Source organism: Mirounga angustirostris, unplaced genomic scaffold, assembly GCF_029215605.1.
Source record: "Mirounga angustirostris isolate CCGP_5_RB_7025 unplaced genomic scaffold, mMirAng1.0.hap1 SCAF_3, whole genome shotgun sequence".
In the NCBI taxonomy this organism is placed as follows: domain Eukaryota; kingdom Metazoa; phylum Chordata; class Mammalia; order Carnivora; family Phocidae; genus Mirounga; species Mirounga angustirostris.
This window is the reverse complement of record NW_026991711.1, coordinates 188334618-188347686: the sequence shown is the minus strand read 5'-3', so window position 1 is coordinate 188347686 and position 13069 is coordinate 188334618. Positions and strand designations below refer to the sequence as shown.

The 13069-nt window shown below is 37.0% G+C and overlaps 2 protein-coding genes across 11 annotated transcripts in view; one reads left to right on the top strand and one right to left on the bottom strand.

Moving 5' to 3' along the window:
• GIGYF2 (GRB10 interacting GYF protein 2) overlaps positions 1–13069 on the bottom strand; it is a 149658-nt gene that overhangs the window by 77047 nt on the left and 59542 nt on the right. For 9 of the 10 annotated variants that reach the window (XR_008505561.2, XR_010410348.1, XM_064587258.1 and 6 more), the window contains 2 exons: positions 11098–11209; positions 10200–10240 (listed from right to left, as the gene is read on the bottom strand). The exons of the other annotated variant lie outside the window; for it this stretch is intronic. Coding sequence is in view for 7 of the 9 variants with exons in the window: in XM_064587258.1 (XP_064443328.1) it covers positions 10200–10240; positions 11098–11209 (153 nt within the window). In the remaining 2 variants the exon portion in view is untranslated. The remainder of the gene's footprint in view (positions 1–10199; positions 10241–11097; positions 11210–13069) is intronic. 10 annotated transcript variants of the gene reach the window in all.
• KCNJ13 (potassium inwardly rectifying channel subfamily J member 13) lies at positions 1259–4124 on the top strand. Its single transcript, XM_045867722.2, has 2 exons — positions 1259–1718; positions 3502–4124. The coding sequence occupies exons 1-2, from the start codon at positions 1259–1261 to the stop codon at positions 4122–4124; spliced, it is 1083 nt and encodes a 360-aa protein (XP_045723678.1).

Sequence of the window (13069 nt, the reverse complement as noted above, 5' to 3'; positions counted from 1 at the left end):
TGGTTATTTTCGTTCATTAAACTTGAAGCTTTTTTATCTGGTTTACTTACTTTCAAAACTAGTATTATCGGGACAACTGGGTGGATCAGTCAGTTAAGCATCTGCCTTCGGCTCAGGTCATGATCCTAGGGTCCTGGGATTGAACCCTGAATTGGACTCCCTGCTCAGCAGGGAGTCTGCTTCTCCCTCTCCCCCTGCTTGTGTTCCCTCTCTCACTGTGTCTCTCTCTGTCAAATAAATAAAATCTTAAAAAAAAAACAAACAGTATTATCTAGGAATCGCTACCTAGAATTTACTTTTTCCAGGAAAATAATTTTCTCCCCACCCCACAATCTAACCAGAATCTAGAATATTCAGAGGATGGCAATCCATGAGACAGGGAAGAAAGAATCCATGAAAATGGCCACAAAGTGACAAAAATAAAGCCTATTCATAAAACTTTCAATAGGTTAATTAAAAAGCATATATTAGAACTATGGATCTCTAAAAGCTTAACTCTGTCCTAGCGTGGAGTTTAGCTTCAAAACATTTGCAGACAGTTCAACACTACATTTCCTTTTTTTTAAAGATTTTTTATTTATTTATTTGACAGAGAGAGAGAACACAAGCAGGCGGAGTAGCAGGGAGAGGGAGAAGCAGGCTCCCCACTGAGCAAGGAGCCCGATGCGGGGCTCAATCCCAGGACCCTGGGATCATGACCCGAGCCAAAGGCAGTTGCTTAACCAACTGAGCCACCCAGGCGCCCCTAACACTACATTTCCAAATGATTTCTAGTTACTTACATGGAGGAACACATATATTTAACTTATTTCTTTAAATTATGAATTATCCATAATTACTAATTATGAAAAGTTGTTATTTACACGTTCAGTCAAATCAATACTTTATGCCTGGACTTGTGCAAGAAAGAGACAGGGGTGGCAAAGAGACATGAACCATAACCCCAAACTTCAGGGACTTTGAAATATACTTGGAAATATTAAAATGCCAAAAAGTATTTTAACAGTCATTCCAGGAAACAATAAGAGATATCCTAAGGCAAGCCATGATTTGGTAGCAAATGAATGGCTTAGTCAATAAATGCCCCCTTGCGTGAAGAGAAAAGAGAGCTGTCAGACCAGGAAAGCCTGCCCAGTAGCCAGGGAAGCATTCCAAAAAAAGGAGAAAGTGAATGAGGTCTCAGAATTTATTAATATGAACTGCAAAACAGTTAAGAGCTTATTAATTTATTCTTGGTTTCAGAAAATTACAGCCTGAGATGGATGGCAGTAATTGCAAAGTTATTGCTCCTCTCCTAACTCAGAGATACCGGAGGATGGTCACCAAGGACGGCCACAGCACACTTCAAATGGATGGTGCTCAAAGAGGTCTTGCATATCTGCGAGATGCTTGGGGAATCCTAATGGACATGCGCTGGCGCTGGATGATGTTGGTCTTTTCTGCTTCTTTTGTTGTCCACTGGCTTGTCTTTGCAGTGCTCTGGTATGTTCTAGCTGAGATGAATGGTGATCTGGAACTAGATCATGATGCCCCACCTGAAAACCACACTATCTGTGTGAAGTACATCACCAGTTTCACAGCTGCATTCTCCTTCTCCCTGGAGACACAACTCACAATTGGTTATGGTACCATGTTCCCCAGTGGTGACTGTCCAAGTGCAATCGCCTTACTTGCCATACAAATGCTCCTAGGCCTCATGCTAGAGGCTTTTATCACAGGTAATTGTTTTTGTTCTTAAAAAAATTGCAAGTGGTTTGGAGAGGGGATAACCAGTTATAAGCAACTGTGTTGTAGAATAATTTAATTTGCATTATTAGCAGGTTAATATCGAAGATTGAAAAAAAAAAGTCTATGGCCAAATGAGAGGTGAAATTATAAGAAACCTGACTTACACTTAAATTCTACCTGTTGGAACTCCTTAAGAAAAAAGGGACCATTATGACACTAACTTGCAGTAACATCTTACACCAAAAAAATACTAACAAAAGGTCTAAAAGGCGTTTTTCAGAGAAGCTAAATACTTTGTCAAATAAGTGGATAAATACGTTAAATGCATATTTTGACAATCATTTTACCTAACAGAGGAATTTGATTTTTTTCCTCTTTACTGGGTTAGAATTTCCTCCTCTGAGTTTATCTGTTCAACATTTACTCATCATCAGTGAGCCTAGAGCACAACAGTCAGCATTGTATTTAGAGATCAAGTAAGTATACACATCCTTACTGGAAATGTGGCCACAAAGATTATGAAATTTTATTTATAAACCTGGTAACACATAAGACTTTCCTCTAAGTAAGCAGGGCTAGCGTCACTTTTGTAAGTGATATATATACAGTTTAAAAATAAAAAAACAAATCGTAAGGAAACCTGGCTTTAACACACTACGCAATAATAATCTGAAAAGGTAAGTAAAGGGCCAAATGCAGGGTGATCTGGAATGAAGTCCGGTGTGCTGCCGGCTCTATAATCTGTAACAAATCACTCAACTTCCCTGCAGGAGTTCTTAAACCGGGCCAGTCATCAGATAAAATTTAGGGGATCCACGAACTTAGGAAAAACTTGCATCTTTCTTCTCTAGCCCCTAACTGAAAATTGCCATTTCCTTACACTATAAACACAGACAACAAAAAACAGCAATACTGGTTTTTATTGGTATCAGCAATACTGGTAACTTTGATACAAACAGAAATCAGATATTTTCCTATCACACGACAGTACTTCAAAAGTACACTATTAAACCCGCCACTGTATTTTGTTTAATGCATTAAAAAAGCACATATGGTACTATAATTTTTTAAACGTTCAACTCAATTTCAGTATATTTGGATTCCTTCATTATGTATTTTATTTTTATGCATTTAAAGCATAATTCTGATAAGAGGTCCACAGATCTCTTCAGCCTGCCAACAAGATCTGTGGCACAAAAGTAGTTAAGAAATCCTGACCTACAGCTTAGGGGCACACAGAAGATGCACTTTGAAAGGTACACTGAAATCACCTTAGAGCCAGAGCCTTCTAAAATAAAAAGGGGAGGCGGGGCTATATAAGTTTCAAAGTTAAAAAACTGCTCAATGTATTACCCTCCCTACCCCAAATCATTCTACTCTGAATCTGATTTCTACTTCAATTTGAAATAATCTCACTACAAATGAATTTCATTTATTTTGTTACTTTTTTTTAAGTGGGGGCAGAAATGTAATCAATGACCATTCTTTGATTTTTGTTAAGAAATGAGACTACAAAGTTACCTTTCTATGTAACAAAATGAATTCTGCTTAACCCTTCTGAAATCATAGTTTTAAAATAACGATGTATGTACATTCTGAAAAATTCTTCAGGCAAATGAGACTACCCAAATTAATGTGTTCATCAATTCTTGACTCACTTGGAAGGCATGGCATGAAGAAATGTGTAACTATTTGATACACCCTTCTCATTCAGAAAAGGTATTCATATTTCAAGTGTTCGTTCTAAAAAAAACTCAATGATTTCTAATTTAGGTGCCTTTGTGGCGAAGATTGCCCGGCCAAAAAATCGAGCTTTCTCAATTCGCTTTACAGACTTAGCAGTAGTAGCTCACATAGATGGCAAACCTAATCTAATTTTCCAAGTGGCCAACACTCGACCTAGCCCTCTCACCAGTGTCCGGGTCTCAGCTGTACTCTATCAGGAAAGGGAAAATGGTGAACTCAACCAGACCAGTGTGGACTTCCACCTTGATGGCATCAGTTCTGAGGAATGTCCGTTCTTTATCTTTCCGCTAACCTACTATCACTCCATTATACCATCAAGTCCTCTGGCTACTCTGCTCCGGCATGAAAGTCCTCCCCACTTCGAATTAGTTGTGTTCCTCTCAGCAATGCAGGAAGGCACTGGAGAAATATGCCAAAGGAGGACATCCTACCTACCCTCCGAGATCATGTTACATCACTGTTTTGCATCTCTGTTGACCCGGGGTTCCAAAGGTGAATATCAAATCAAGATGGAGAATTTTGACAAGACTGTTCCTGAACTTCCAACTCCTCTAGTCTCCAAGAGCCCAAACAGGACTGACCTGGACATCCGTATCAATGGACAAAGCATGGACAATTTTCAGATCTCGGAAACAGGACTGACAGAATAAGACGTCTCCATTACACCCTATTTTTTAATGTATTAAATATACCCAGCCAGTTATGCAGCTACTTTTCCTTCATATCTCATGTTTTCTCTTTTTTTAAATGCTGATTACATCTCTCTGATTACATCATGGTAATCAAGCCTATGCCCATAAAAATGGCTGAGCTAACAATCACATTCTGGAAATATAACATTCTACCTTACAAGTTTGTATCTGTGGTTAACTGCTGAAATCAATGCATCTCAACATGACAGATATTTATTACAGAAATGTTGGTGGATTTATAATAAGGTGGTATGATACCACTAATGAAGGTAAAACAGGACAATTAAGTTTAACACAGCCAAACTCTAAAATCAATCACAAATCTCTCATTTCATCTGCAAGTTGAAGTGACAATCTAGTCTTAAACCTAGCTCCCTGGGTAGAATGATGATTTCACAATATTTAATGAACATCCTTTTAAAACTGTTATTTTTTCAAGACAACAAAGATCATTCCTCTGGTTCTTCATACTACAAAACTGGAGTATTACCCCCTTAATTTTTAACATCTAAGAACAAAAATTCACACACACACAAAAACAGCAAAGTATAGATTTATACACAGCTCTAAAAGCATCTGAGCATGATATCCAAACACATGCACATGTTCATGTATTTGATCAGATCAAGTAAGAGATCCAGCCTGAATTAAACCTACGAGGTGGTATTTTTGTAAGGAGATGCAAAATTCTATCTACTAAAAGCTACCTTGTATAATAATCAAATAGTGATTTAAAAATTATAATCAACGACTCATCTGAATGGCTTCTGACCTAAGTTAAAACATTCTCTTCTTACCTATTCAATGATATAAAAAAAATGACACCCTAAGTAACTCATAAATGCAAATATATTTAAGTTTTTGTAGATATAAAGGTTTAGTTACATATCATTCAAATAGGAAAAACATCTCCAATAGATAAAGCAAAAAAATTAGGCAACAAAGTATTTTCAAACCCAAATTCCTGTTTCCAACTTCAAATAGTTTTTTCTATAAACACAAAATGAGTGTTTACTCACCAGTAGGAGGTTGGACTAGATAAACTCTATTATTTCTTACCAAGTCTAATACTCCATGAAAATTATGCTCTCTCTGCTTCAATTTTTATTCTACATATACTTAGATGAACCCTTACCCTCACCTCCAGTTTAACTTAAAACCATTCTCTGCATACTTTTCATTTTGATTTTTAAAAAAACTGTCCTCAAAGTAAACAAAAACCAAAAAAGACACCCTATCAGAATTCAAGTAGATTCGTGGCTGCTCTTCTTTTCTGAAATTCCCCTTATTCAGGTTTAATAAGAAAAGTGAAAGATTAACCCTCCCCACTGGTAATGATCCAGCCAGGAATCATCCCATGAAATAAACACGAGCCTAGTATAGTCAATCAGGCGTGAAGAGTAGGACAGAGCAGTAAGTCACATTTTTCTACTCTTTGACCAAAAGGAAAAGCAAATAAAGAACTCTGGAGTGGTCTAAGAGCGATACAGCAAAAAAATATCAAGGACACAGAAACTTAATTATTTTAAACTTTTGCTATTTGGAAACTTTAGGCATTCTTAAATGCTAGTCAGACCAACAGACTTTTTTTCCAACCCAGGACTGTCGTAATACCTACAGACAGCAAGAGTTCTTATTTCCATAATAAAGTAACCAGATTCACCTAACTTGTGAAAATAAAGTAGTATCAAAAATTTACATGGTATGTTTTTTCCTAAGAGCTCTACATCATTTACACAGATCACAATTCCACCAGTTAAGTGAAGCTGCTCAAAGTAACACAAGGAAGTGAGCAAGACCTGGGATGAATCTCCCTGCAGACACAGCATGTTCTCCATTCAAGTCACAGAACTCTCAAAGTACACTATGTATATATAAGCTCTGCATCTGAAAATTAGATGTGACTTCCAGAACTATACACACCCCAAAACAACTCTGTTGGTAAACTAATGCTACTTAATAAATGTTTCACAAGTAGACAACTAAGAAATGCAATCAAAAACTTCCGTCTAGGTGGTTGAAAGCTTCTGAAAGCACTGTTGATGATTCTTCCACTTACTTCAGAGAATCACAGTTTCTACATTAAGGATTAAGTTTTCTGCCAAGATATCATTATCCTTTCAGGAGAAGGAAGTGCAAATTGAAAGAGGGGGAAAGTCCTGGGAGATGGGAACAGCGGCTCTAATTCCTGGCTGCATAGCTCACTAACCTGGGGTACCTGGGAGCCCAGTGATGCTATCTTGGATACATGACTAGGAAGACCACATTGGAATTAACTTTAGAAGTGCTTTAGAAAACCAATACAGACAGCATAACAATCCCAACAAACTAGACAAGTAGTTACTAAAAATCATAAGGTCTAGTTTTATATATGCGTAAGCCCACAATACCTACTCCTGGCAGCAGCCTTATAAGCAAAAGCTGCTATGTCTACTTTAAAGTATTTCACACCAAAATACACTAATTGGTATCACATTGGGCTGAACCTTTGGTATCAACTGGATCAATTTTTATTTAATGATCTTCCAATTTCATCCTCACAGAATCATACTACAAGATCATCACTGGACCTGATCTCCCCCTCTCCAGCAACCAATTCCTACTGAATAGCAATTATAATTCCAATGTTACAGGCCTTTTCCACCTCCACACTCTCCCTTATTGTGTTCACAGGAAATATGCAGGATCCCTGCCCAGATGTCTGTAAACACACCCATTTCTCTCCATATAAGAAGCAAATATATAATATGAACCAACTCTAATTTTAAAACCAACAAGTCATTCTGGGACCTTTAATACTCAAATTATTTGGTATCATAGAACATCTCACAACTGACCAATATATCACTCTGTCCCAACAAATTTCTTTAGTACTGTCATTCTTGAAGAGTACAAGATACAATTATGAGATTTCTTTAATCTATAATATTTTCAACGGAAGTGGATTACTTATAAAAAGAAAGGCTCAGAATTATAAGCACAGTTAATACAACCTGAAGTAAGCATCCTGTCAAAAAACATTCAGTAAAATCCACTATGATTTGTATATATGTGAAACTTGCCCTGATATTTTAGTAAGAAAAACTCTTTATATTCCTTACCACTTCACATAAACTTAGCTTTATGGAACTCATCTTTTCGAAGATGTACGTATAAGGGCAAAGAAAAAAACCTGTTTTTTAATAGAGAGTGGGGAAATCACCCAGACTGAATTAATATAGTTAAAATAATGATGAAAAAGGAACTTCACACTCTATCCAACCACCAAAGTATGACTATGTGTCGAACAGTTCAAATCAAGCTACTGTCTTTACAGGGAAAACACTGCTTTCCCAGGTAACCCAAGTCATTTTCAGACAACTCTACCAGATCTTTTTAAGATTGTGTCAAGTTTCTGCTTCCTTAAGCCTGCCCTTTAGATTCACACAGATCAAGTTTAATTCCTCTTTTATGATTGTTAAGCAAATATTTGCAGAGAGTAACCCTAAAAACCCTCCTCCACACCCTGTCCTGCCCACAGTCTTGTCTGCTGTGTAAACAGCCCCATTTCCTTCATGCATCCCCCATCACAGGGGGTCAAATGCCCCAAACATCCTACTCCAACATATGGATCCCTTCCAGGTGTGGCCCCAGTACTGCACGCAATACTTAAGCTGTCCTGTGTCAACATAAAAAGACAGCGGGTGTCCCTAGCGCTTGCCTCATGAGGACACTTCAGTTCTAGTAAATGCTGCGCTCGGCACCATCCTGCTGCTGGTTTAACATTGAGCCCACAGTTAGCTGAGAAGGCTGTGCTTTTCCCCAGCAGGATGCTATGACACCATTACTACATATCTTCAATTCTAGAGTTTATGAGAGACTTCCTTGGCATTTTCTGCTGTTAAACCTCCATTTGATTAGATCTGATCTCTTATTCCATCTTAATTCTGATCTCAAGTCCCAGTTGTTCCACTCTACAGCTATCCCTCTAAATACTGAACGATTTGAAAATCTGATCACACACCAACACTGTCATCTAAAGAAAAGGAGTATTTATACAGCACCTCGCACAAGGCCTATCACAGGAGTAGGAATTCAATAACTGTTGAACAAATAAAGGAGTCCATATACTCTTATTTAATCCTAAAAATTCTGTAGGGCATTCTTACCTCCATTTATTATAAGACTACTGAATATCTGAGAACTTAGATTACTGGTTATCTTCTGACTTGAAAACCTATACTCTTTAAAACTACCCCTCATTATCTCTCCATATTCACTGGAAAAAGTACTGAATCAGACAAGGATGGGAGAAGTCCTAAAAAATATCCCAAGATAGTATTTATCCAATAGTCTATAATATAAGTAAAGCCACGCAACTAACAATAAGTTATCTACCCAGTCTTCCAAATTTCTTTGTGCTACACTCATTTAACTTTTCATTATTATAAATACAACTGATCATTCCCAATGCCATGTTAATAAATGAGAAATTTAAATTACTGATATGCTAAAATGAATTTGATATGAAAACAGTGATGCAAAGTTGACTGTTTTAACTACTAGTGTTAAAAAGAAATCTGCAGGGGCACCTGGGTGGCTCAGTCGTTGGGCGTCTGCCTTCAGCTCAGGTCATGGTCCCAGGGTCCTGGGATCGAGCCCCGCATCAGACTCCCTGCTCAGCGGGAAACCTGCTTCTCCCTCTCCCACTCCCCCTTGCTTGTGTTCCCTCTCTCGCTGTGTCTCTCTCTGTCAAATAAATAAATCTTTAAAAAAAAAAAAAAAGACAGAAATCTGCAAATCAGGGCACCTGGGTGGCTCAGTTGGTTAAGTGACTGCCTTTGGCTCAGGTCATGATCCTGGAGTCCCTGAATCGAGTCCCACATCGGGCTCCCTGCTCGGCAGGGAGTCTGCTTCTCCCTCTGACCCTCCCCCCTCTCATGTGCTTTTTCTCTCTCTCTCAAATAAATAAAATCTTAAAAAAAAAAAAAAAAAAGAATCAGCAAATCAGTCTGTGAGTGATATTTACATACTTAACATATTTTTGAGAAATGTTTACTCTTGTCAGATGTAATCATGCTCTAGAGAACTTTTCTGGTACTTCTGGGAATTTGGAACTTGCATGGTGATTTTAATAACTCCAACATTATTGTGAATCAGCATTTCTTTTTCCTCTCATGCATTAATACCTACTGGCAGTTTGGAAGGTAGTACCTTTAATCAGTCAGAAAGCCCATCTTAACATTTAGATTCTTTAATATAAACTGATTAATTCACCACAAACACTGAAATCTTGTTCTCTTACTACATAACTTTTAAGTCAGTAACTACCTTAACTATGATTTATTTTGACTGCTCTCATCTCGAAACAAGGAAAAAACAAAACAAAAAACAAAGATCATACATCAAAAAAAACAGATGAATAAAGAACTAAAGTAACTGGGATGCCTAGGTGGCTAGTCGGTTGAGCCTCCGCCTTCGGCTCAGGTCATGATCCCAGGGTCTTGGAATTGAGTCCCACATTGGGCTCCTTGCTCAGCAGGGAACCTGCTTCTCCCTCTGCCTGCCGCTCCCCCTACTTGTGCTCACTCTCTCTCTCTCTTTCTCTCGCTCTCTGACAAATAAAATCTTAAAAAGAAAAAAAACTAAAGTAAGAACATTCAATGCTCTCTGATATGAAAACAAGCATTAGCATTTTCCCTATTTCTTCTTCCCTTGTGAGATGTATCTACATTGGGAAAAGGGAGTTAACAGACTGAAATTTCAGTTCACAAGATAGCCTTAAATAAAGAATATATGCCTTGCAAAGAACACACAAACCTAAAAAGTTAAACAAAGGAAATCCTAATGGTTATGTTCATCACCCCTGGTTTTATACAAAAGAGCCCTCAAATAACCATGGAATTATAAATGCAAGCAATGTTACGACCCCATCTACTGGAGAAGGTGCAGGTAACTGAGTCAACTTTTAATAAATGTATCCTTGAGCCTTGTTACGAACTATTATCATGGAAATCCAGATAAAAATACTTCAAAACAGTAAGCAAGCCTTACCTACATCTTTTCGTCCTGGTTTTTCAAAACGTCTGTCACCTCTAGAAAAGATAAAATAAGTTTTCAAACAAGACTTGAGAGTAACGGACTTCCCATCCGTGACACCCATTGCCCTTTGTCTAACAGCACTGCTTTTTCAAATTATAAAACAAATGCATGATTATTGCCTAACATTTGGAAAATACAGAAAAGCACAAAGATGAAAACAGAAATATCCACTATCTCACTTACCAAAAGCTAGCTTCTATTGACCCAGAATTGTTCTTTTTGCTTTATAAGTTATAGATTCTTTAATTAGATACATGATTTATTTTAGATACACACTATACGTAGTTTTATATACTGCTTTTAAAATGCATTTTCCCACATCATTAAATATTTTCAAAATCATCCTAACTCTAATGGTTATATAATATTCTATTGTGTGGATATACCATTCTATAAGAAACCACACTGATATTAAGCTGTTTGGCTTGTTTCTAAGTATATTATAAACATCATTACAGTGGCCATCTCCGTACAACACAACTTTGTGCAACTGACCTCCCTCATCAACAGACATCACATAAAGTCACAAAGAACAGAGAAGATGCTCTAAGAGCAACAAACAATAAAATGTCAATTGTCAATGCCTCCCACTGAATGCTAATCAAATAGCAAATCTGATTAACTATGAAATATCCATGCTGGCACTAACATTTGAAACTATCTATCTAGAATGCTTCTTCCTTTAAATAAGGATCATTTAAAAATTTCTTAAAGTTTGATACTCAATTAGCAGCATTTTTTTAAATGAAATTGTGTAACTATGCGCAGAAGCATCTCCTCTGTAAAAAGCAGAAAAACATGTTTTTTACACCAAGAAACCTTTAAAACAAGATCTGGATCTTTTAGTTACCTTTCCTCCCAGCTCTGTGACCTATGCATTTCCCTGCCACCTCCTCGACCAAACACACCCTCTACTTCATCAAAGCTTCTTTGGTAGAAACCACATTCACCTCTGCCTCTGCCTGAAAATAAGAAAACAGAAAAAATGATACTCAGATGTCAACTTTGGCACATATTCAACACCAAAGATTAATCTTTGAAGGTCTGTCGCTACACAAAGAGAAGGTCTACATTTAAACATTTAGCAAGGCCTGATGGATCTTTACCTGAGAAACCAATAATGGCACTGAAGAGGCTAGACCACAGGAGGTTGAAAGAAACAAGTTAGAAACAGATATAAGAGTCCCAGTCCCAATCCTGAACAAAAAACAGTATCAACATTCAGTTCTTTAAAAGTTCAACAGTGAAATTCTAAGATCAATAAACTATTACTACAAATTGGACCTTTTATTGGATTATTTTCAACAAAAATGAGAGATTTGGAGAGCTTGGGAAGAGAGCACATAAAGTGTAAAAGCCAAGCATAAATGTTAAAATAATTTATCTAACTCCAAAGAAAAGATAATTTAATAGGGTCTATTAACTTTGTGAACTAACTCCTTAAAGGATATTCCACAGCAACAAAAGCACTCTTTCCACTCTGCCCAAGTCTTCAAATAAGAAAAGTATCAGGACTGAATATGAACCAGAGGGCTGGTGAGAATGTGCCAAATGCAGGGATTGAGAGGCTCTAGGTGTTCAAGTATAAACTGGCCTTTACTAAAGACAATCTGGTTAGATCTATCAAAATTTGACCCAACGATTCTAACTACAATTTATCCTAACAGAAATACATGAATATGCAAATATATTTATATGAATGAGTTCGTTGCAATCCAAAACACCAGAAACGACCTAATCAACCAATCAATAAATTAATTGATTCTGATAAAACAATTTGGGAGAACACTATGAAGCCACAGAAGATAAAACACTGACATTAAAAGAAATCTACATTGTCCTATTGAATGACAAAAGCATGCTAAATAACAATACTTATAAAAATAACTCCACCTGTATAAATGACAGAACTGCACAGAGTCAGGAAATCCAACTGCTGGTCTGGGGGCAGAAAGCAATATGAACTTTTAGCTTTATGCTTTCTGTGCAATGTGAGGTTTTCTCGACTAACAGGCACCATTTGTACTCAACACACAGGTCAGAAAACTTCCTGGGAAAGGGTAGGGGGTCCAGGGCTGTACTTCGATGAAATCTTGGCCATCATCTGTAGCTCAACTTCTTTAACAGTGTAAAACCACCCAAAGAAAAATGATGCTGAATCTCGAACAAAAGCATGAATGCATTCTAAAGCTAAAAACAACAGAGTTCAATAATTGTGGCAAATATCCAGTAGGATTTTTACTTCTTGCTTAAAATTTATCAAAACGTGACTCAGAATATAGTTGTACTTCATACAACCTTATATGAAATGCACACAATTATATGTGGGTAATTTTGGAAACAATGGGCACCCTTTTAACTAATCCAGATAATCCATTTCTTCATCTATAAAATGGAAGTGAGGACTAGGCTTGACTATAATAATCTTAAAGTTACCTTCCAGTTTTGTCAATCTAACTTTATATCAACTTAAAGTTGAGAGGCTCTAGGTGTTCAAGTATAAACTGGCCTTTACTGAAGACAATGTGGTTACATCTATCAAAATTTGACTCAACGATTCTAACTATAATTTATCCTAACAGAAATACATGAATATGAAAATACATTTATATGAAGGAGTTCGTTGCAATCTAAAACGCCAGAAACGTTTTCTGGTTTCAGTACCTCTCTCCTTAGGAAATGTATACATTTCATCTAAAATCCTAAACCAGCGTAACGCAAACACAACAGTGTGGTGATCTCCCACAATGATGATTTTTAGGGTGAAAGTCCCCTCTTCTAAAGAGAACAATTTTCTCAGGTAAACCATTAAGTACATGACA

What these genes read in the sequence shown, in the direction of transcription:
- KCNJ13 (XM_045867722.2), top strand. Translation starts at nt 1,259, where the DNA reads ATGGATGGCAGTAATTGCAAAGTTATTGCTCCTCTCCTAACTCAGAGA. An exon ending in GCTAGAGGCTTTTATCACAG is followed by an intron (nt 1,719 to 3,501) that starts GTAATTGTTTTT and finishes TTTCTAATTTAG; the next exon opens with GTGCCTTTGTGGCGAAGATT.